At 43.4% G+C, this 25000-nt stretch overlaps 3 protein-coding genes across 4 annotated transcripts in view; 1 reads left to right on the top strand and 2 right to left on the bottom strand.

The window, feature by feature from the left end:
- Positions 1–2468: 2468 nt before the first annotated feature.
- Positions 2469–8796, bottom strand: akr1a1b (aldo-keto reductase family 1, member A1b (aldehyde reductase)). Of its 2 annotated transcripts, XM_069719727.1 has the most exons (10): positions 8743–8796; positions 8661–8712; positions 6627–6722; positions 5539–5658; positions 5199–5350; positions 4779–4974; positions 4494–4693; positions 3295–3367; positions 3025–3111; positions 2469–2759 (listed from the first exon to the last, which is right to left on the bottom strand). In XM_069719727.1, the coding sequence occupies exons 2-10, from the start codon at positions 8688–8690 to the stop codon at positions 2694–2696; spliced, it is 1020 nt and encodes a 339-aa protein (XP_069575828.1). In that variant the 5' UTR covers positions 8691–8712; positions 8743–8796; the 3' UTR covers positions 2469–2693. The 2 variants fall into 2 exon arrangements, with proteins under 2 accessions (XP_069575828.1, XP_069575829.1); XM_069719728.1 differs by lacking the exons at positions 8661–8712; positions 8743–8796 and adding an exon at positions 8073–8292.
- A 1626-nt stretch (positions 8797–10422) lies between these two features.
- On the top strand, positions 10423–20268 carry uhmk1 (U2AF homology motif (UHM) kinase 1). Its single transcript, XM_069719726.1, has 9 exons — positions 10423–11187; positions 11608–11737; positions 12684–12870; positions 13079–13276; positions 13391–13485; positions 13566–13642; positions 13764–13862; positions 14002–14090; positions 14791–20268. The coding sequence occupies exons 1-9, from the start codon at positions 10887–10889 to the stop codon at positions 14935–14937; spliced, it is 1323 nt and encodes a 440-aa protein (XP_069575827.1). The 5' UTR covers positions 10423–10886; the 3' UTR covers positions 14938–20268.
- A 1677-nt stretch (positions 20269–21945) lies between these two features.
- mep1ba (meprin A subunit beta a) overlaps positions 21946–25000 on the bottom strand; it is a 9237-nt gene continuing 6182 nt past the window's right edge. Inside the window, 5 exon segments of the mRNA XM_069719698.1 lie at positions 21946–22121; positions 22398–22635; positions 23137–23320; positions 23445–23655; positions 24672–24928. Of these exon segments, the coding sequence (XP_069575799.1) occupies positions 22077–22121; positions 22398–22635; positions 23137–23320; positions 23445–23655; positions 24672–24928 (935 nt within the window). The 3' untranslated portion in view covers positions 21946–22076.

Genomic DNA, 25000 nt, shown 5'->3' with positions numbered 1-25000 from the left:
TGCACAACGCTGGAAAAAGATGTTCATGTAAAAGACAATGAGATTAAATTACTGAAGAAAGATCAGACAGAACTAAAACTGAAAGTGACTCAGTTACAAAATGATAATTCCTGTCTCAAAGAAGAGAAAAGTGATTTGTTTAAACGTTTAGATGAAGAAGAGAAAGCGTTGAAATTAAAATGCAGTAAGGTACAAAAGGATCTCTCCAAAGCTCAAAAACAGAGAGAGAAACAAAATCAAATGATAAAAAAACAAACTGTTGCTGTAGACAAGTTGATTGAAGCAGTGAAACCACCAGCACCACCACAGGGAGTCCACGTTACACCCATCTCTAAACATCCTGATTTTCAGACCGTGATGGAAGAGCATCACCAAAAAATCTCCACTTTAAAACAGGAAATGGAAGCTGAGAAGGGTAAAAAGCTCTCTCTCCAGAAGAAGGTCAAAGCTATAAAGGCCAGAGTGAAGGTTTTAGAAGATGACAATTCCAATGTAACAAGGAGCTGGGAGGATGAAGTTCTTATCAGCCAGCTGGAGACGAACAATAGAGTCCATAAAAACATCATTGAACGATTAAAGCTATCTTCCACAGAGCCGATCAAACCGTGGAAGATTTGAAAGAACAACGTGAATTTGAGTTGTCACCTGAAAAATATAAGCACAAAGAAACTCCCTTAAAATTAAATTACAAACCAAATCCAGATTGATTTCCTCCCCAGCTGCAATGCATTGTGTTGTACCCCCCCTCCCCTTTCATCACGTTGGATCTTCTCCCCACTTCTTTGACTCCTTCCAGCCGTGTCTTCTCTCAACAGAGTCCCACATCACCTTCTGTGACCACAACAAGGTTTGATCCTGCTGCTCAGCTCCTCTTCAGGGCTTTTATTTCTGAGGCTGTGGGTCCAGATCATCTTCATCTTTCATTTGTTTTCTCCGGGTGCTCCGGTTTCTGAAGAAAAACAACCAGTGATTCAAAATGTAAAAAAAATTAAATATTATCTGTAAATATTATTCTTGTTTGTTTGTTTGTTTGTTTAAATCCTTGCACTGTTGTTTAGTTAGTTTTAATTTAATATTATTCTATTTCATTGTATATATATTGTGCCTTTTTACTCTTGTTTTATATCTTTTCCTGTACCTACATGCCTATAAAAAGTATTCACCCCCTTGGATGTTTCACCCTTTTGTTGCTTTTATACATGAAATCATGGTCGATATAATTCAGCTTTTTTGACAAGAATTTGCAAAAAAAACAACTCTAATATCAAAGAGAAAACAGATTTTTACAAAATAATGTCAATTAATTAAAAATATATAAGGTAAAGTAAATGATATCATAAATATCCCCCCTTCAGTCAGTATTTAGTAGATGCACCTTTGGCTGCGGTCACAGCAACTGAGTCAGTGTGGATGTGTCTCAATCAGGCCGCCACATCTGGACTCTGACATTTTCCTCCATTCTTCCTTGTAAAACAGCTGAAGCTCCGTCAGGTTGCTCGGGGATCGGCCGTGAACAGCTCTTTTTAAGTCCAGACACAAATTCTCGACTGGATATATTTTTAATTAATTGACATTATTTTGTAAAAATCTGTTTTCACTTTGACATGAAAGAAGCAGAAAAGCCAAATTATATTGACCATGATTTCATGTATACAAGCAACAAAAAGGTGAAACATCTGAGGGGGTGAATACTTTTTATGGGCATGTATAATGCTGCTGTAGTGAAAGAATTTCTCCTTGGGGGATTAATAAACTAACTAACTAACTAACTAACTAACTATCTATCTATCTATCTATCTATCTATCTATCTATCTATCTATCTATCTATATCCAGATATTTCACAGTACTGTTCCTATACTCTGTGGCATTTCCATAACTTTTTTTTTTTTTTTTTTTTTTTTTTTTAATTTCCCCTCGGGGATTAATAAAGTAACTACCTAACTATATACAGTGGTGTGAAAAAGTGTTTTCCCCCTTCCAGGGCCTTGTGGGTTTGGATTGTTTTTCTCCCTTAATAATAAAAACCTTCATTTAAAAACTGCATTTTGTGTTTACTTGTGTTATCTTTCACTAATATTTAAATTTGTTTGATGATCTGAAACATTTAAGTGTGACAAACATGCAAAAAAATAAGAAATCAGGAAGGAGGCAAACACTTTTTCACACCACTGTATATATATAGCTAAAAAAAAATAAAGGGAACACTTAAACAAGGAAAGAAATTATAAATATATATATATATATATATATATATATATATGTACACACACACACATACATATATATATTTTTTTCTTTTTGTGTGAGAGTATTTTTTCCAACAACACATAGACTTATGTTCCACTGCTTTTGTAAATCCAAACCAAGGCTTATTTAAACCAGGATATGTGGAAAATCCCGGTTTAATACTTTGAGTCACACAGTTCATATCAATGATCACATGGTTCAACAAAGACTCCTTCAACATAAAGTAACAAACTGTTTATTTAAAAAAAATAACACAGTATGGATACAGTCATACCACATCTTCTCCGTCACCAACAGGAAGTTGAAATGTTCTGACAGGAAGTGCAGGATTTAAACCTAAAGGTACACCGTGACGGGAGGATCCAGGAACAGCTGTTACAATGCTGGAGGTGACGTTGTGTTCACGGCTGTTGAAGGCACAGATTCAGGCTGTAGGGGGGGTTGTCAGTACGGGTCGTTGAAGGGGTAATGAGGATGTCCTGCATCCCGGGGAACGCGCTCTCCTCCCACCTGAAACAACCAACACAAACCTCAACACACCAGAACAAGAGCTCATCCAGTGGGACTCCCAATATATATATTTTTTTTATCACTTCCAATATCTGAGGTTTTGTGATATTTAAATGTGATCTTACTCTTGTTAAGATAAAGGAAACCCACCTGTATTAAAATCATGCTTCATCATACAGTGTAATGATCCCAGGCTCCCATATATAGAAGATTAGATGATTAAAGTAGAGCCTGTGAAGCACCAGAGAACATGAAGCCCACTTACGTCCATCATCGGCACGATGTAGCGCCAGCCTCTGTTCAGAGCTGTGATGCTTTTCATCTCCTCCGCTTCCAGGCTGAAGTCAAAAACCTTGACAACAACACAACACGACACACTGTCAGCTGCAACTCCAGCACACACACTGTAGAACATGTTCACAGCTTCTCCACCACGACGAGCTGTTCACACCCAGCCTGGCGGAGACAGAAACACCCGTCTGTCTGAAAACTGTCCTGATGTGGACATGATTGTAGTGAGACTGAATGTCTCCACCTGAAGGTTCTCTCTGATGCGAGACTCCGTCACACTCTTGGGGATCGTTACCACTCCTCGTTGTGCCTGCCACCTGCAATACAAACAATTTGTGTTGGAAAGATTTAGGCAGAGTTTCTTGAACACACCATTTTTTTTGAGTCTCAATTATAAATAGAAGCAGACTGAAATGAGATTTTTGCAGGACTTGTAACAATATTAAAGATTTCTATTTTCTAAAATAAGTCAGTCACATCAGTCCTTTCTTTTGTTTTTATTTAACACACACTGTACCTTTTGTTTCACAAAAAATAAATTGTCACCAAACTACACAGAGGAGGACATTTCACAGTTTGCAGTACACTGCTAGTGCTCGCTCAATCAATCAATCAATCAATCAATCAATCAATCAATCAATCAATCAATCAATCAATCTGGAGCGAGAGAATTGATAAAACACACGATAGTACTGAAATATCGTTTCTATTTCCTGGTTCGAGGCCTTTGGTGCTAAACAGAACCAGCAGAAGTCCAATGACATGATAACATCGTGATATTTCAGTTATAAGTGCAGAACTTCTACATCTAAATCAACATGTGATGCATTCAAGTCAAACAATCCTGAATAAACCATCACTACAAATAAATCTCTCTGGATTTGACAGTATTTAGAGGTTTTAAATCTGCTTGTCTGCTGAGACATTCCTGTGCTGGCTGGATGAGTGCAGACTGAGCATGCTCTGTGGGACCCCCCAGCCTGGATATAAAAGAGGACGTAGCCTCCGTGATGTCGTCCAGTCGCCCTCAGGACGCCCGAATGAAGCTCGTTTACTGAAACCGGGCAGAATCTCAAAGACTTCACATAAAATATACCAGCCAGATCCAGAATTTCACATCAATCTAAAGCTTCAGAAAAAAATAATCAGGTGAGTTTTATATTGCTACACCCCCCTCCCCCCAAAAAATAAATAAAAATAAAATAAAAGCGTGTCAGCATCTGTTTTCTTTCATTCCATTTTTCAGTTGTTCCTGCTGCAGAATGAGACCGTCCAGCAGACAGTGACCCACGCTGCCATCTTCACCTGTCCTCAGTGCACCTGAAACATTCTTTTAACTCCACAATATAATATTGATAGTTTGTCTGCATCCACGTTGATACGATGCTAAAATGTACCAATCTGTAAATGTCTGCTGAGAACGGGTCAGGAGTGAACTCTCACCTCAGGATGATCTGAGCCGGGGACTTCTGGTATTTCTCTGCGAGGGAGGCGACTACAGGCTCCTGAAGCAGGACGGGCTCATCCGGATGTTTCCAGGCCCGGTCCGGAGACCCCAGAGGACTGTAGGCCGTCATCACCAGGCCCCGATCCCGACAGTGGGTCAGAAGCTCCACCTGGGCCAGGTAGGGGTGGCCTTCTACCTGCCCGTCCCCCCACACACACAGATATCAGGGTCACTACAGGTGCTTTATAACCATCTTCATCATCATCACAAACGCACTGCACCTGGAGGACAGTGGGTTTGATGCTGGCGACCGACAGGACGTCATCGATCTGCCTGCTGTTGAAGTTGGACAGGCCGATGGACCGGACCAGGCCCTTCCCCACCAGCTTCTCCATGGCGGCCCAGGTCAGCTTGTAGTCGGTGTCATCGTACAACAAGGTGCCGTCCTCCTTTTTAGGGAAGGGGACGTCTCCTCGTCTGGAAACACGAAGAAGAAGGTTTACTGATTTAGAAGTATCAGCTGAAGGCCGACAAAGACAGAAAACAACCTGGAAGATGAATGTAGGAACTTTTTTGGACTACTTTTCTTTGTCCGAATCATTTTCAAAACGTCTCGTTACCTCCAGAAAACAAAGCTCATGTTTTCTGGAGGTAACGAGTTGATTCCTCTGGTTATGAGACCTGGTGGAGGCTGAGCTCACTGGAAGGCGTAGGGCCAGTGGATGAGGTAAAGGTCCAGGTACTCCAGCTTCAGGTCCTTCAGCGTCTTCAACAGGGCCAGCTCCACGTCCTCCGCGTGGTGCTGCGTGTTCCACAGCTTGGACGTGACGAACACGTCCTCTCGTCTCAGGGGCTGGTGGACGGACGGCGTGACGGACACGGAGTGAAATGATTCAGCAGGAAAAATATAAGGACAGTTGAGACAAAGACAAAATCCAGAGATCTGTCAGAGATATTAACATCCAGCTGACATAATTACTGAGGCTGGTGTCCGTCCTCCTTAGAGGACAGAACTGATGAAGCGTGATGAAGCAGTTCTACCTTGTCGGGACCGAGCGTCTCCTGCAGGGCTTCTCCGACCTCGACCTCGTTGCCGTAGATGGCTGCGCAGTCGATGTGGCGATACCCCGCCTCCAGCGCCCAGATCACGGCCTGCTTCACCTGGGATGGAGGGAACAAGAGGACACCTGAGGTTGCATTGGGGCACAACCATCAACTGGAAAAAACTAGTTTCACTGAGTAAAAGTTCATCTTTAAGTTTTTGACCTGAAAATTTAGAGGAAACATTCAAATTTCAGTCATTTAACTACAAACGTTACAACCTGACTTTCATTTACACACTCGCACACGGAAGCAGGCAGAAATGATCTGACATGTTGTCAGATGGATTTAAATGAGCAGTGGGTTTTTTTGTCCACTGGGGGGTGCAAGGGAGCAGATGAACACAACACTGACACGTTCCAGCTTCTAAAGCTAATATTTACAGCTGTTAGCGAACACACTACTAAACACATGCTGCCAAGACGCACACACATTGTGTGTGTGTGTGTGTGTGTGTGTGTGTGTGTGTGTGTGTGTGTGTGTGTGTGTGTGTGTGTGTGTGTGTGTGTGTGTGTGTGTGTGTGTGTGTGTGTGTGTGTGTGTGTGTGTCCTCCTGAATCATACAGATCCAACATTTCCTCTCCTCTGACTCTGTTTTGGTCTCCTGAGGAAATATCTGCCTCTCAGCTGCTGTTCACCTGCTGACTGTGCAGTTTATTTTTAAGAGCAGTTATGCTGATGACAGACTAAATGAAAACGGTAAAAGCTGCATAATTGTAAAACCCCAAAATAATGTGCTGTAAGAAGCGAAAACACAGCAGAGCTGAGGGGACTGCTGGAGTCCAGTGATAATGCTTCTGGGTTTTGACACTACTACGTTAAGATTACTTCAATTTATTATAAAAAATATTGATCAGTGCAGCTTTAGCGTGATATTACTGATATATTTCTGTATCTAGATGGACAAGAGGAGGGGGAGTGGGCAAGGTCGAGAGGCTGAATATTGTTCAGAGTTTCATGTTACTACAAAATAAATCAAATAAAGAGATGACATGGAAGAAGCAGGATGATTAAAGTGCAGCGTTCACCTTCCCCGGCTCACTCTTCCAGGTTCCCAGACCGATGAGGGGCATCTTGCGCCCCGTGTTGAGAACCGCAAACTCATTCATGCTTCTGTGAAACACCTTAAAGGAGGACAAGCAGAGTAGGAGTCAGTCAGTGAGGGAAGCTGCTCCGTTTCTGTAGGAAAGAAGTGGAGGCAATTGCAACAAGCAAACATATGACGAACTGTGGTTAGAGGAGGAACTGACTGCACATAATTATTACTTCTTTTATATTTCAACTCTGTGTTTTATTTTATCCGTTTCTTTTTCATTTGATCTGTTCTTATGCATCTCATTTCTTTATTATATTTTCAAATGTTCCTTTATACGTGTTTTTATGTAACACACTGCATGTAATTCTCTTGCTGTGAAGCACTTTGAGCTGCATCTTTTGTTTAAGTTTATTATTATTATTAAATACATCAGTAGGCTGAGAAAGTTCAGCTGGACTGAGTAAATACAATGTGGAGGATTGTGTGAAGGTCCTGAGGAACAGAGGGATCCTAAACACACCTCACAGTGTGATGCCTCCCTCCACCTTACACATGACCAGGGTTAAAGGTCACACAGGGAGAACCCCCCCCTTCCTCAAGACAAAACTGGTCTCTTATTTGAAACAGCTGATGTAATCAAGAACAAAAACTAAGTCTATACGAGTGAATTGATTAAATATAATGATTTAATATGATATTAGGGTGCATATGTTTAGCACAGTTTGCCCCAGTCTGTCGGGTGGAAAAGTTCTGCAGGCTGATCTGTGACGCTGGCGGAGGGAATTCATTATGATCTCCACTTAAATAAATACATGACAAAAATCACTATATTTGCAAACAAGAACAAAACACCCTGTTGGTACGTCCCGGAGAGCTGAAAAGGAAACCCGGTATTTCCACAGCTCTGTTTTTAGGCCCAGCTGCCAAACCAATTCCTCAACGTGCCTCAAACAGGGATTTCAGCTGTCCGATCCAAACAGGACTGGGAGGGATTCGTGCACGCCCTCATCCGAACAAGAGGGAAACATATTTATTGTCTGATCTTTACAAAATCAGCATTACACATGCAATCTACACATTATAAAAAAATACATGACACTGCAGATGTTTATGTATCGTCAGCAGGAGGACCGTGGATGTGTACAGACGGGTTCCTGAACAGGGCCTGGTACCACGTCTTCATTCGCTTCATAAATGGTTGTTTTAGTCCAAAAGCAGCAACGTTTCTTCAGTCATTTACAGAAGAGAGTAAAGTTCACAGCGAGCCTAAAGAAGTCAAAACCCTGTGACATGAGAACCTGCTTCTTCATTTTCTAAATCAACTTGCAGCCCCTCAGATTTATTCTATGACACCTTGTGGGGCCACGACCTTCAGTTTGAGAACCTAAAATGTGACACCCATGTTAAAAACGGTCCGATTTGATCGGTTGATTCCTACCTGCAGCAATTTGTTCAATTCACCCAGCAGGACGAGGTCATGGAGCTGCACGTGTCCCGCTCCTTTATTTCACTGCCTCCTGATGTGCTCACTGAGATGTTGTTTTTATGCAGCACTCATCTTGCCAGTAAAAACACAACAGACATGTTCCTGATCTCGACATCCAGTCAGCTGATGTCCTGGAGTCACGCGCACAGCCCCGCCCCAACGTGACTGAGCTCGCGCCTCGGGAACAAAACCTTTTCAACAACTTGCACAAAAAGTGACGTTTCAACAGCGCAGCGGATATGAACCAAACCACGTGATTCACCACGGAGACACGAGGCTTTCACTCGGTGGCTCGGTAACAGTGACGTCACCGTTCAGCGCTTCTTCAGCACGTGACCGTCACAGCTAGCCAGCTTCAGCTCTCACCTGATGACGTCACTTTCCGCCTTTATTCCATGTTCAGTGATGTATCCCGAGGACATCCCGGTACAGACCGACTCACCGTCAACCAGCGTACCGGCCGCTTCACGACTCCTCTCGGTGCGGACATTACACAACGTTAACCGGCACGACCGGCGATTCAACGGTCACACAACTCACCACGTCTCCTCTGACTTCCGGCAGGGACATCTTCGTGTTGTCCTCCAGCTCCAGGGACATCTTCGTGTTGTCCTCCAGCTCCTCCACGAGAATGCAGGACTGCTCTTTGCTGACAAATGTTCAAAACCACCACCTCATCTTGTTGACATTTCTTCTTCCGGTTTGATGATGCCGGTATTTCCGCTGAAAGTCCGGGTGGAATAAAAGTCACGAAAATATGTCGAAATTAGGAATTTAATAAAATAAATAAGTGAACATGTTGTTTATTTTGGGTGAACAGAATATTCATAAATTGCAATTTGTGTATATTAAATATTAACAGCGGTTTTCAGTTTGAGTTTTTTTAAAGGCCTGAAAGGATTCAGATTATCTGGCTATAAAAATTAACTTTTTTACTCGGCTATCTATTTTAATGTAATCTTATTCATTTGATTTCATAATTTGATTATCTTTATATTATCAACAATTTTATTTTGAAAGGTTTTAACTGAAACTGAAGTTACTTTTGGTTTTAATAAAGCGTTCCACGTTTAAATAAAGATGTGTTTTGTTAGGATAGTGACGTTATAGCAGTCTACAAAAAGCGGGAAGTATGAGTCTAAACGTACATTTAATCTGAGGATCATTTACACTCAATATTTCATAATACATACAGCTTTTACAATATATATGTAACTGGCAGATTCTTTGTTCTCTATTGAGGCACACATGTCCTCACCAAGCACCAAGCAGGGCTGGAAGTGACATCATCATTATTATTATTATTACATTTTATATACTGAATAAAAACAATGGATTTTTAACCTACAGATTTTTGTTTAAGAAAAACAAATGACTCAGCAGGAGAAAACATTTCCCTTTTCCCTTGTGATTTTAAATAATTTGGTAAATATTGCCTTGTCAACATTGGGATTAGGCTAAAATAATAATTCCATTGCCAACTGTGTCCACACAGGCAAGCTATCCCGACATCGTTCATAATGTGTCACTTTTGAAAGCAGACCACTGCAGGAACACACAAAAGCGCCCTGTTTATGATATCAAGCACAGCAGAGGGAGCTGAAAGACATCCGGATGTACAACAGGATGAATGTCTGCAGTCTGCTGCTTCCTCAAGGCCAGCGAGGAGACACATTGAAGAGCCTCAGACGCACAAGGACACAACACAGAAGCATTCACATAATTATCATGGTGCAGTTTTCATTTCTTGATGACTTCTTTTTCTCTTCTATTGTTTGAGGTAATAATGTTGAAGAACTGGCAAAAAAACCCGTCAAAAATGCCCAGCATTAGTTCAGTTAATACTTTTAAAAGAAAGCTCAAAACATATCTCTTTACATTAGCCTTTAACTAGTTACTCTTGAAGCTCTCTTGCACTTTAAAATGCATGTTGCTTATTGCTCTATTTGTGTTTATTTTTATTGATTTGATCTGTTTCCTTTGCATTTGATCAGTTCTTGTGAATTTGATCTGGTTTTATGCATCTCATTTCTTTTCTATATCTTCAAATGTTCCTTTATATCTGTTTGTATGTGAAACACTGCATGTAATTATCTTGCTGTGAAGCACTTTGAGCTGCATTCCTTGTATGAAAGGGGCTATACAAATAAAATGCATTATTATTAATATTATTATTACGGGTGCAGCGTCATATGACACTACTGACGTTGATAGGGAGGAGAGGATAGTGCAGGTGCACTCCTCACCGGCAGGGGGCAGACTGCAAGAAGATATGAAGCACAAACCTGCAAGAAGAAACGGAAGTAAGATTAATATCAACAACCTGAGTTTACAACTCAGGCACAACTTCAACTGCAGCCTCGGTGGATCTTTCTGGACTCCAGATTCACTTCTTACGGTTTTAATATTATCCGCCGTGTTATGGGGGAAGCGTCCTCCCGCAAAGTGGTTGTTTTAGAGCTGCTCGAGTCTTTGGAGGAGCGAAGTTAAAACTGTGGTCAGCTGACCGGTGAGCTGCTGTTGACGGAGCGGGCTCACCTCCGCTCACCTCCGGCCTCCTCCGGCCTCCGCTCACCTCCGGCCTCCGGTGAATCCGGTGGTGGGTGAAGCCAGAGAGCGTAGCGGCTCACCGTCCCGGTGGTTTGGAGGAGGTGCTGATAACTGTCCGGTCTGCGATGCCGCTGCAGCTGCTCTCTCCTGTCGACTAGCTGCTCTTCTCCGTCCTCCGGCCTCCTCCTCCCTCCTCCTCCGTCCTCCTCCGGCCCGATGGCTCACTGCGGCTCCTCCGAGCCGAGCGCGAAGCGCCCGAACAGCATCCCGCCGCCGCCGCCGCCGCAGGGCGGTGTGGACCAGAGCATGAAGCCGGTGCTCTTCGAGATATTCGGAGAGATATGGACCGTCCAGTCGAGGCTCGGCCAGGGAGTGTCGGCCTCGGTGTACCGGGTCAGCTCCGGTAGAGCCACCACCGCCGCCGTCAAGGAGTTTCAGGCCGACACTCAGGGGGGAGACTACGGGTTTCACAAGGAGAGGTCGGTGCTGGAGGACATCCAGGGACACAAAAACATCGGTAACAAGCAGCTTCACACGGAGAGCCGCAGACACGTGTTCACTCTGCTGCTCTTTTTCTTTTTTTAATAGAGATGACGTCATCAGAAACATGTTAGATTTCCATCTCCCATCTAAAGATGTGATATGATAACGAGCTGGTGTCTAATGTACCGACAACATCCACCTGACTGTAGTCTCTGTAGGACCTTTGAAACCTGGACTCAGAATGAAGATACATCAGATTATTATCCTGATTCATTTCATGACTAAACATATCGTGAAAGTCTTAAAGATGTGGTGTGAAGCTGTTCCTGGTCCTCGGTGGTGCTGTCACATCGTGTCTCCACCAGGAGACCCTGAAAGAAGTTCTTTGTCTGCATTGATAGGAGTGTGAGGCGTGTTGTGTGCGTGTTAACAGGCGTGTTGTGTTGCTCCTCAGTGACGCTGTACGGGGTGTTCACCAACCACAGCTGTATGGGTGTCACCACCCGCTGTCTTCTGCTGGAGCTGCTGGATGTCAGCGTGTCTGAGCTGCTTGTGAGAGGAAACAGCAGCACTCAGGGTGACAGGTGAGTGAGTGATGTCACTCCTGCTCTTCTGATTGAAGTGCTCATGGTGCATTTCAGCCAGTAAAGGGTCTTTTTTTTTTTCATTTCCTTGTCTGAAAATATTGATATTTCTTTGGTGTATGTCACACCACTACGAGCAGTAACGTGATAACGGGTCCCCACACGCAATCAAGACATAAACACACACAAGAGTGAAGTTTTATTGTGTTTGGAAAGCAGGAGATGTCGAGGTCTTACTGCAAAACACGGTTTAATACACACTTCCACAATTAAATGACACAAAACTATTGGCTGTTTTCAAAATACAGCAGAAGTACTGGAACACTAAAGAAATCTACAACTGCAGCAGGACAGAAGGAGCAAGCGATGCAAGACAAACTAAAGATATGCACATTTCATCCACCTGCGCGTCTGTCGGTCACAACATGCACAGTTTGTACTGATACCAGCAGAACTCAGTCCGTCCCTCTTAAAACTGGACAACCGTTAAAGTCTGAGCGTTGTATTCAACCCAAACTAGGCTGTTTCTATCTGAAGTTTTCTACCATCATTCTTTGAGGCTTTTGTTATAATACTCTTGATGTTAATGTCATTTTCTTTTTGCCTTTCAAAGTTAAACGTTACTCAGTAAAGATGGTGAAATGAAGCGCTGACATGTTGAAACTTCCTTCAGACCAGCGCACACTGCCATCTACTGGTTGAACACGTGTGCTGCACGTGAAGTAACAAACACAAAGGAGGTCATTATGAATCTGAGTGAGAAGTAGAATCTGTGAATGCAATTTATTAAAATGAGTTTGAAGATAAAAATTTGTCACATTTTAGACCCTGCTGTATATAAAGAATAAATATCTTGACTATAAACTGGGTCCAATCTATTGTATGTATATTGTATGTTGGTATTCATACTGTAGTGTGAGCTCACGGTGTCTGATGCTCTGCTCAGACCCCAGCAGGGCCACTCCATGTGGCTCGTCCAGCACTGTGCCAGAGACATCCTGGAGGCTCTGGCCTTCCTGCACAGGGAGGGCTACGTCCACGCAGACCTCAAACCACGCAACATCCTCTGGAGCGCCGACGACCAGTGTTTCAAGCTCATCGACTTCGGCCTCAGCTTCAAGCAGGGAAACCAGGTCTGTGTGTGTGTGTGTGTGTGTGTGTGTGTGTGTGTGTGTGTGTGTGTGTGTGTGTGTGTGTGTGTGTGTGTGTGTGTGTCTGTGTGTGTGTGTGTGTCTGTGTGTGTGTGTGTCTGTGTGTGTCTGTGTCTGTGTGTGTGTCTGTGTCTGTGTGTGTGTCTGTGTGTGTGTGTGTGTGTTATTACAGTGGTGTCCCTTCTTCCAGGATGTGAAGTACATCCAGACAGATGGGTACCGTGCTCCAGAGGCGGAGCTACAGAACAGCCTGGCTCAGGCCGGGGTGGAGATGGAGGGAGACTCAGGCTGCACGGCTGCTGTGGACTCCTGGAGCCTCGGCATCATCCTGCTGGAGATGTTCTCGGGAGTTAAACTCAAAGACACGCTCCGCTCGCAGGAGTGGAAGGTAGGACGGACACCTCGTCAATGATGCTCTTTTAATGGAATCAGAAGGCCTTCCAAAAATCACAGAAAGTTTTGAGCATTAGTTCCAGTCAGATTATGATATCCTGTCTTGCAGGATAACAGCGCTGCCATCGTAGACACCATCTTCACCAGCAGCAGTGTGGTGAGCCCCGCCATCCCCGTCTACCACCTCAGAGACCTCATCAAGAGGTAAACTTCATCTCCCTGACTACATGATGACATCATCAGTCGTATTATAATGTTAACGACGTGTCCCTGTGTATCTGCAGCATGCTGCTCAACGACCCTAAACAGAGATGCTCAGCTGAAACTGCCCTGTTCAGCCCCTTCTTCAGCATCCCCTTCGGTACGTGTCCACATCTGAGACGTACACCAGGATAAACACAACTCTGTGTGTTATACTCACCTGTGTGTGTGTGTGTGTGTGTGTGTGTGCGTGCGTGTGTGTGTGTGTGTGTGTGTACCAGCGCCTCACATTGAGGACCTGGTCCTGCTGCCCTCTCCTGTTCTGCGTCTGCTCAACCTGATTGACGACAGCCACCTGCACAACGAAGAAGAGTACGAAGGTACAAGAACCAAATGTCGTTCTTTTTTCCAGACAGTTTATGTCGTATATATTTTGTTTGGATAGATTTCCTGCAGACAGTTTGTTCTAGAGCTCCATGCCTTTGCAGAAATATAAAACTAACCACACGTTGCTCCCAGATATTCTGGATGACATGAAAGAGGAGTGTCAGAAGTACGGCTCGGTGGTGTCTCTGCTCATCCCCAAGGAGAACCCTGGGAAAGGACAGGTAAACATTTAAAGGTGCTATTATTCATCTCCAGACACTAACTGAGGAGAATAAAACTGCACATCAGACACACAAACCGAACACTTCATCAGGAAACTGCTGGTCGTGGGTCTCAAACAGATTTACTTCTTCCTGGTCTGGACTCCAAACATGTCGGAAACCTTGATTTGAGATTGTGCTGCATGTCGACATGTTTCATCACTTCAATTGTACCGATCTGTCAGCTGCACGTTGACGCTGCTGACCTGCTGTTCTACCAGATAGAAATGCTTACGAGGAGACGGTAAGCTTTCCTGCTGCTACTAAACACACTGCAGCTAAGAGGGAACAGGGAAGCGTGGTGGTCAATCATTGATAAGACAAATTGCAGCCACTTAATGTTTCATCTAAATGAGGTGCAAACATGTCGTCAAAGTGCTCGTAAAATAGATGAATGTCAAGCAGAGCTTAACAGATGCTGGAAAATGTGTTTGTGCAAAGAAGAGACGGCTTGCAGGGACTCAGCCAATGAAACTCTTCAGTGACATCAGAACTGTGATGAAGGATCACACACACACACACACACACACTCTCTCTCTCTCTCTCTCTCTCTCTCTCTCTCTCACACACACACTCTCTCTCTCTCTCTCTCTCTCTCTCTCTCTCTCTCTCTCTCTCTCTCACACACACACACACACTCCTTGTTTCACATGTCCTCCAGGTGTTTGTGGAGTACGCCAACTCCAGCGACTCCAAAGAGGCCCAGAGGCTGCTGACAGGCCGAACCTTCGATGGGAAGTTCGTGGTCGCCACCTTCTACCCTCTGAGCGCCTACAAGAGAGGTTACCTGTACCAGACTGTTCAGTGAAGCTCCCGCTACACCTCTGCATGATTTAAAGACAGCTGCACTGGGCTCCACGTCCTCTCACGGTCACGAGTGTTCGTCCCCGCAGCTGAAACCGTCTCAGTTCTAAAGTAGTTGTCAGTCCTGCATGTTATCATGGTGGTGTTCTGCAGTCAGTGCTGTGAGGAGCTTCTGCCTGCAGTCTCTTATCAGTTTCACGACAGCGGTCAGAGGACAGCAGGTCCTCCTCTAGCTTCCCTTTCACTCATTCCTTCATTAGGACCTCTGTTACATGAGAAACCCTTTATCTGATGGTAGAGCACAGTCTGACGGTCTGTGCTCTATATTAAACGGCTCTAGAGCTTCTCTCTGGATGAATGAACAGCGAGACACATCGTCCGTGTCGGGATGTGATTAGAAACATGTCGCAGGCTGACACTGATGTGTTGGAGTTTTAGGACTCCAAAAACCTCCTGTAAAAATCACATCCCTCTGAAGTGAAGATTTAGTCTTCGTTCTGTCAGCTAACAATAATTATCATGATATAATTACTGCTCATTTCTATTTGTAATGTGAGGCTCTTAGAGGAGTTGGTACCAGGGATGTCCTGATGTCCTCTGGCTGTTTTCAAGGAGACATGTTTTTAAACAGACCGTCCTCCAGCTGGTAGTCTTGGTTCTCTGCGTCTATCTGAGCACGCTCAGGGCTCCCAGCGCCCCCCGTCCTGTAGCCCTAATGGTTCGTAGCTTTTACAGTGCGTGAACGTGGTCCGAGGATAATTTCGTTATCATTTGCTTCCTCTAGTAAAGACGTGCAGCTTTCACAGCAACGCTGAACAAGTCAAAATGATCCGATTCATCCAGGAACAGGTGTGTGAAGGCAATCTGAAGCAGAGGTTGAAGATGTTCTGAATCAAGAGCATCAGGCTGGTCATGAGATGCAGATGGTACATTAGCACCCGTCGTGTAAAGTGGGTCGGGCATTGTTGTAATTTTCAGGTTTTGTTAGAAGTGGGAGCGGTCTGTGTTTCTGTCCCCACCGTGGTTAAATCCCTGCTGATGCACGGGGGAGGAACACTAGTAGTCCAACTACACAGATAAGAGATAAGGGAGCAGCGCTGTTGTCCTGTGGCGTCTGTTAGGACACAGCAGTGTCTCGTACAGTTTGAAGAAAAGCTGCTCGTTGCCTGACCAGATGTAAAATTGTGCAGCTTTAAAACGAAGATTTTAACCAGCCAGAAAAAAGATGGTTTGGTTGTTTTGTTGTCAGATTATTAATGGTAGCAGCCAGCTTGGTGAAATGTGTTTGTTGTTTGTAGAAGCAGCAGTTCTGATGTTCCCTCCTCTCCACTTTCTAACACTGGATGTTGTCGTACACGTTCAGCCCACTCTGTAAGTTCTGTCTAATGATGTTTTACACAAGTGCCCTGAGACCATCACAAGCTGCTACACCACCTGGCGGCGCTTCAGCTACGGGATGTTTATTCCTCACGTAGCTGCAGCCGCTGCAGAGGCCTTAAAACGCAACTCTCTTCCTGCAGACTCGGTCTGCACACTAACACAACCCGACTGTTACAGACGAGACGGAGCACACATTTGGTTCAGTTTCTTCGTGAAGCTGCTCGTTGCTGTTTCTTCCCTGTATTCTTGTTAAAGCAGCTACAGGAGATGGTGCTGCTGTTGCTCAAACTAAACAAAGCTAAAGTAACTGCCACCCTGTCACCATCATGTCAGGCTGCAGCTACACAACAGTGTCACGTGTATTAAAGTGGAAAATGGTGTGTTTTATTGCTTATGCAGGCAATTTTTTGGGGTCATTTATTCAAGGTAGAATGTGTCAGCTCTTCTCTAATAGTTCTACAGCTTTGCTTTAAAGTGAGGTGTGTGAGGAGCTGCATGTTGGAGAGCTCTGCTTCTGTTTCACTGGACAAGTCATTAAGTGTGACACAAACCAGAAACTGATAGAAAACAGGAACAAGTTTGAAGCCTGCGGACGTATAAATCAACCTATTTTGACTAAGTTATGTGTTTCTTCCCATGTTAAGATTTTTATTTGAATTATATGTGACATAAAAAAAAAAGAGGAAAAGGAAAAATTGCTGGTTGATCCTGTGTAAAGTTCTATAAATTATATATCTATGTATTTTTCTACATGCTTTATTTCTGTGTGCCTGAAAAGACGATTCCAAAGTTTCCACGAGAAAAATAACTTGAATTCGACTCCAACCACTTTCCCAAACAGCAGTTTTTCTATCAAGTGGTATAAAAAGAAAGATGATCCGTGTTATGAGCGACGTCTAAACAGTCCTCAAATAATAAGAAGTCTAAGAGCACAGTTTCTGTCCCAGGCTGTTCCTCATTAGTCCCAGAGTTTGTAAAGGACCTGGTGCAGAACATGAATCTGTGATGATGTCATCAAAATCCCTGAAGACATTTGAAATTTGTCTGATTTTATATTCCTGTTTTGTGGAGCTCCACAGCTTCTGTATGATCATGTGTTCCAGGTCCTCTGAAAAGGAAGAAACTCACCACAGGTCTGCTGAATCAAATCAAAGGAGAAGTATGGTCCTTAGATTCAGCAGCGTGGGGACAGGGTGGACATTGCGAAGTGAACTTTTCTTCCGTGCAGATTCTGTGTTGTTTTCAGGTGTAATAGTTTGAGTCTGAGGCCTGCTGGGCGGCCGTGTGACCCAGCGGTTGTTGCTGATTGAAGCCTTCAGTCCAAATGATTCAGAGCACGAGTTCATTCACCGGGCTGAGTCCACTTTGCAGCGTGAACGGTGTGCAGCTGTACGTCTTCCTGTCCTGGAGGACGGACTCTGACTCTGTTCAGTGTCTGGTTGTTGATGAATGTGAGCAGCAGGTCACCAGCTGTGGATCCAGATGTGGTTTCTACTGCTAGTTTACATGGTGAAGAGCAGAGCAGGTGTTTTCTGTGGCTGCCTCTTGAAAAGGATCACGTGATCTCATGGCCTTTCATGAGCGGATGAAAATCTGGATGAATTGATGCGGCGTTTGAAAATGTTTGTTCTCTGCAGGTCTGAATGTGCTGATGATGTTTCATTCAGTTTTGTCAGAGCTGAGAGTCGGCAGTGAAACAGCCTTCAAATGTTGGAGTCAAATATTTCTGCAGGCTTCAGGTGACCTGAGTGTTTGCTTCAAGTCCATCTTCAACGTGGTGTGAGCTCGAATATGTAAAATCAGCTTTATTTTGTTTGTCTACACAGTTGTTGTAGTTAAGTTCTCTTAATGTTATGAAAAGATAGTTTTTTATTTTATATATTTGTATTTTTTTCTCTGTCTGTAGATCTAATTTAACTTTGAATGGTACCAATCTGATAAAATGGTCTCAGTCCCGTCTGAGAGGATTTAAGTGTCAGACTTTTTTTTAAAATACCCTCAAAGAAAGCAGACAAAAGCAGAAAACATGACATTTAAGAAGCTGAAACCAGACAATATTTGTCTTGATAGATAGTTGACCATAAACTCTGTAGATTCAGACTCTTACTAATTGTTACAGCACTAATTTATACTTGTTTAAGTGCAGAGCAATGTGAGTCAGATTAAATGAAGGTAAAACCAATATCAGCACGTTTTTCCGCTACTGATCTTGTTAACGTATGTGCCGTTTTGAAAAGATGCTGTTTGAACTTCCATGTCCTCCATGCACATAGCTGTCTTTAGAGATGCCTGTTTCTGTGTGAATCTTGCTCACTTGGCACTCGAGAGGACAGAGTGAAAGAATCCGTAAGAGCTGTGTGACCCGTGTTGGCGTTGAGCTGACAAGTTATTTCCCAGAGCTGGGAATGTATCCAAAGCTCTGTAAATCAGTGTGTATGCATGGACTTTGTTGCTTTGTTTACCTGCACACTTTTTACCTGTCTCTCCTGCCAGACCTCGGGGTCCTCCATCCTTGGACATCTTCCATTTCTGTGGCTCTGATTTAAACGTTCAGCCTTTTAAGTTGTAAAAAGAGAGTTCCATCTATTTTTGACTTCAATGTTGTTATTTTTGATTGTGGGTTTTTTTTGTCTTTGAGGCTGCATTACATAACTCCTCCGTGTTTAACCTTTTAAATGTCAAACACCTTCTCACTACCAAGGAGGTTGGAAAATGAGCTGAAGTGCTATTTTAAGCCAGTTTTTAGTCATCAAAGATGTATTTTTTTTCAGGGTTGTTCATGGCTTTATATGTTGGAAAAGCTATTTTGCTGTGTGTGTGTGTGTGTGTGTGTGTGTGTGTGTGTGTGTGTGTGTGTGTGTGTGTGTGTGTGTGTGTGTGTGTGTGTGTGTGTGTGTGTGTGTGTGTGTTGTAAAAGGAAATGTAAAAATCAGTGAGGAAGTGAAGAGTGCTGCCGGTTGTTTGTACACTGATATCTGCAGAATCCAGTCCAGTCCTAAAGCACATCAGGTGAGGATAATCTTAAAAACTCTTTATAGCACAGCAGATAAAAGCAGAAGCGGCTTCAGTCTGCTTCATCAGAAACTGACACAACCATCAGCACTAGTTTTCATTGTTTTACCTCTGTGATTGTTGATGTAACCAGTCAGCTGAAGGCGAATACAATCGTCACACTACAGCATGGGGTCCACCTGCTGCTTAGTTTTAAACTGACCTTGTATTTAATATCATGCAGGTGTTAACTGGTGGAAGAACGAACTACTATTAATGTTGAATTCTCATTTACATCTGCAACAATCATTTCACCTCCTCTCTGACCTACTGTTGTCCAGTTGGGTTTAAAGAATACATGTCAGGCAGCACAAACTCTCGAGGGCTGAGAAATTTAAATCCTGACACAACTATTAGCCAACTGAAACCAAATGATGTGGGAGGAGGGAGAAGCTGCACAGCTTTTGTTTCATTTTGAGTCTGGAAAACGCCAAAAAGTCCAATTGTCAGTGTAATCATTTAAAATATCAAAAGACAATCCTGAAAACAACTGTTGCCTTTTTTTTTTCTGAGGTCTTCCTTTGGTTTCTTTTGAAGCAGTTTGGTTGAGAAGCAGTTTGTTGAATGTTAGGTAAAACTTGGATGATGTTCCAGAGAACAGGGGGATAGGTGTGGCCAAATAAATGGTCTCTTTTTTTTTTCCTCAATGAAACATTGTTCATCGCCATCCTGAGTGAGTTGTCCTGTTCAAAATATCCCACAGATCAAACTGAAAGCTGCTTTTTCTTTTTGAATCTGTTTTTAAATGAAGCACAATGTGAGAAGGTCACTGTATGCAAGATATGCATGCAACACGTGAAACTGCGAGTTAATCATGCTTTACAGGCTTCCAGTTGAAAGTGAATCATGAAACTCAGGCTGCTGTGTTTGAGTACATCATAATAAAAACTAAGCTTGACTTGAACTGCTGTTTGTCTGCTGTTTTGGGGGCACAGGGAGTCATTCATGCAGGTAATGATGAGCAGGACGATAGAGATGCTCTTTTACATTTATGTGTAGAGGTAGAGATCTGTTAGAAATGTTAAGCTTCCTATATTGGACCAAAATGCACCACACTTTGTGTAAAAAGTTCCTCAATGTAAAACAACTAAGAACTTATCATTATATCATTATTTATCATCTATGGTTCATAATCTGGAGAAATCTCTGAACACAAGGGACAAGGCTGGAAACCAGTATTGGACGGACATGATTTTCAAGCCTTCAGGCAGCACTGCATTAAAAACAGACACAATTCTGAAGTGGAAATCACTGCATGGGCTCAGGAACAGTTGTGAAAACCATTGTCTGTGAACACAGTGCATCGCTGCGTCCACAAATGCAGGTTAAAACTCTCCAAAGAAGGAACCCAGATGGACTGAGCCGGCGTGGAAAGCTGTCCTGTGGTCCAAAGAATCAAAATTTGAAAATCTTTTTGGAAATCATCAATCCTGCATCATTCAGGCTGAAGAGGAGAGGGACCATCCAGCTTGTTATCAGCGCTCAGTTGAAAAGCCAGCATCTGTGATGGTACAGGGATGCATTAGTGCCTTACTTATTTCAGGACAAAAAAAACCCACTTCCCACACACATTCCAACAGCTTGGCTCCGTAGTAGAAGAGTCCGCTGATAAACTGGCCTCCTGCAGTCCAGACTTGTCAATCATTGAAAACATCTGGAGCATCAGGACATGAACAACACAACAAAGGAGACCCTGAACTGTTGAGCAGCTGAAATCCTATATCAGGCAAGAATGGGACCACATTTCACTTTAATGACTCCAGAAACTGGTCTCCTCAGTTCCCAAAGGTTTACAGAGTGTTGTTAAAAGAAGAGGTGATGCAGCTCAGTGGTGAACATGCCCGTCCCAACTTTTTTGAAACGTATTGCTGCCATAAAATTCTAAAACATATTTAACATTTGATATATTGTCTTTAGTCAATTCAAGTTCAATTCAATATGGGTTTACATGATTTCTAAATCATTGCATTCTGTTTTTCTGTACATTTTACACAGCATCCCAACTTTTTTGGAAACTGGGTTGTACTATACAGAACTGCAAAGACAACACAGTTCATCTCGATGTCTAAGAAGAAAGTAACATTGAAACCCAGGAGTCTAAATTTTGTCAAATTGTGATTCTCTTGGTGGCCCCTTATGATGGGGTAGTTGTAAGTTTAAAATGAAAATGTGCTAATTCTATTCACTGATGCAGACTCACTTAATTTGGAAATATCATGAAATGAATTCTCCTTTCAGGTCACCCTAAACATTTTAGGACAAGTCCTCGGGAAGTCCTTTTTTTTTTTTTTTTTTTTTTCTCATTTCACTGTTAATTCAAGTTGTTTTTTCTATAAAAGCAGTCTCAGTGTGGGACTAAGCTCTTCAACACTAAAGTAAACTGGGTCAAAAAGTTACTGAGAAGAAGGTTGCAGAATGTTTGTGAAGATGACTTTCACAGCCATTAATAAGCATTCTGCTTAAATACCCCCAAACCCACCAGCTTCCACATGGTTAATGATCCCGGTAAAGAACCACATCACTGGCTGGTGATGAAGTTGGAATTTAAGGAACAAAGGATTTGAAGACATATTCTGTCAGAAATGTTTATTTCTTACACCTACAGTCCAGCTTGCAGTCAGTGACCATCTGACTAAATAGTTGTGGAAATCATTAAAGCTCTACGAGTGTCTCTGTGCTCTGGTCATTGTTGAGTTTTCCTTTAATTGGCCATCAGGCAGTAGAGAAAGGAGATGGTAGGTCTTTGGTTGGGGGCTCCTGCAATGAAAGAGAGACATTAACTTCTGATTCTTGTCTTGTTATTCTTTAGAGTCATTCGTAAGCCGTGTTCAGACCAAATGCAAAGCAAATTACTCTCGCGGAGCGATTACATACCAAGTCAATGCAAAAGCGTGAAAGGACGCGAATACGCATCCGCCTAAGTTGAAAATATTTAACTTCAGCGGCCGTATTCGGGCGAGTAACGCGAGGCGGACATTCGCTTCGCATTTGGTCTGAACACAACAGTACAGAAGAACACGGCTAATTATTTACAGTCACTCCAGATATGTCCTGTATGATCACCACCTCGGCTCTCTCCTGCATTCTCCTCCTCTTCCTGACCCTCCATGCTTTCCCTACAGTCAGCATGGAAACCACCAACATGGCTGCTGCCACACATGCTGCCACAGCTGTGACTGCTGTGGAGTTGTTAGCAGCTCCCAGTGGAGCCGGTTGGTCTGCCCCCTTCATCAGACTGGCAACAGGATGGACTGCAGAGTGGGGCAGAGATCTGAGGAGAGACAGAAAATCACAGAAACATTCCAGAGACAGGATGATCTTTGATATACACAAATGAGCGAAAACGTTATGCCACGGCGCACCTCCTAAATGGCAAGATTGAGCGGTGGCCCCCCTTCAGCCGTGGTAAGTACCTACTTACGGTGGTCCGAAGAGGAACACACCATGAACCTTTGAGTACCGATTGACTCGGTCCGAAGAAGAACGAACCATTTACCGATGACAGGGTGTTAGGGAATTCACTGGAACAAGTCCAATCTGTGGCAGCTCCAAATCAGGATCTACTGCTAATGTCTTACCTGTCTTACCTGTCTGCTAAAGTCCACATAACACAACACCCCCGACAGACCTCGGCGGTTCTGAGCACATTTATTGGCATGCAAAGGACTTACTGCAAATTAAGCACAGGTGGTCATAATGTTTTGGTTCATCGGCGTAAGCAGACGTATGAGTAATATCCTGGTTGCCTCTAATTGTCTGGTGTCTGAAAGACTTCCTACCTTCCAGACTGAAGAGGAAGTAGGCATCGTCTCCTTTGATGAAGTTTCTGCTCTTCAGTCTGCTGTGGGTGATGAAGGTACTTGTTCCGTAGCCCGAGCCTCGATAGTAATAGCTGCCATCAGACGCTGTGACTTTGGAGCCCACCTTCCTGGGATTATCCCAGTAGTACTCAGTGCCTGAGAGAAAACAGGTGAACAACTCAATGTAAATCCATTCAGGCTATAAAAGCAGGGGTTCAGGAAGCTGGCGGATAAATGGGCAGTCAAGCTTTCAACACTACACTCTCCACCCATCTCTTACCATCAGAGGACATCTTATCGGGGTCAGTTGTGACCATTCGGTGCATGTTCATTTGCTGTCTGATGTCGGACTGCTGATCCATTAACGTCATGGTTGCCTGCTGCCATGGACACGGCCACTTGAGGCTGTGGTCGTTGGGGCCTGATGTTAGGTGGAAGTAGGTGGCCATGTACCCTGGACGGTCGCTTCGTCCATTCAGGTACACACCTACCTAAAGAGCACAGAGCAGTGTCAGCACATCCTGCTTTGCTTTGGATTATTTACAAAATTGTTGCCACAGAGCTCAGTCAAAAACAACTCCTGGGTCAAATCTGTGCAAACACGTGGTGGTGAGTACGTTCACGATTTCCCAAACAGCAGTTCCCCATTTAGGCTGGCAGCCGCATAACTTTTTCCAAAATCAAAAACAGGAGAGCAAATCTGCCACGCTTCTGACCAACACATCCACAGTCTAGTGTGTGAGCAGTGTTAAAGTAGGTGCTGGATTCTATCAGTGTTTAGGGTTTTGCCTGCAACGTGCAGTGTTTGTTTGTTATTACAATATTTAACCATTAAATGGAAATGGGTGGGGGGTTGTTTAGTCAATTATGAAATCCACATTTGCATATATATCAGGTGTAATATCATCAATATAGAAATGGGCATCAATTTAAAAATTCCTGACCAAGTACACTGGAGACTTTACAGGCCAAGTCCCGGTACGGAGCTGTTGTGGTTACTACAGGTATTACACCTTCCACATTCATCACATGATGAGATCATGTTTATAATCAAATAAAATAATCATAAAAAAAATCTACACTTTTAAGCATCACAGGCTCACTCATTTAAAACTGAGTTAAATAAAGAAAATAAACAGCTGAAGGCTGAGGAATGGTGCTCCCATTCGTCCCACCATGTCTGAACAGAGGATCCACTTCTCTTCCATACGTTAAAGCTTTAAAGGCACCCTGTGGTGTTTTTGACCTTCCACTGCTGTGGAACAGTTTCCTGTGACTAAATCCCCGTTTGCTTTGTTTTCACGCACACGTTGCTTCACCTTGATGAGTTCTGGTTGGTTGTATCAAGAAATAACACCACTGCAACAGATTCTATGAAATGATACAGTTGAAGTTGTTTGATTTAGTTTATATGCATATGTAAGTTACAGACCTTGATGATTGAATGTCCTGCTTTTCTTTTTATTTATCAAGAATGAGAGAATGAGTTGTTTAAAAAGGCATTTACCTGAAAGGAGTAACCTGCAGGTGACAGGAAGCGAGGGCTGTACAGTTTCCTTCCTGCCGGTGTGGAGGCCAGCAGACCGGTGATTTGGTGGATATGTCAGATGTGCTGAGGACACTTTGCGGAGGACAGGTTAATGTCGCCCACAGAGAAACCTCCCTTTGATGGACTCTTTCCCTTCACCCCCTCAAACACCACACGGGCCTTCTGGGTCACATTCAGGTTGACATTGTAAAGTTCCCAGGAGCCCATGTTACCTCCTGTGAAGAGCAGAACGAATTTTCAACAAATAACAACCTTCATTTATTTACTATGTTTAAAGTTGTACAGCA

This window comes from Brachyistius frenatus, unplaced genomic scaffold, assembly GCF_029030835.1.
Source record: "Brachyistius frenatus isolate BFR_SWC_R1_liver_20210118 unplaced genomic scaffold, ASM2903083v1 Contig_221, whole genome shotgun sequence".
Lineage (NCBI taxonomy): Eukaryota > Metazoa > Chordata > Actinopteri > Embiotocidae > Brachyistius > Brachyistius frenatus.
The sequence above is the reverse complement of the archived record's forward strand: the minus strand, read 5'-3'. Positions and strand labels throughout refer to the sequence as shown.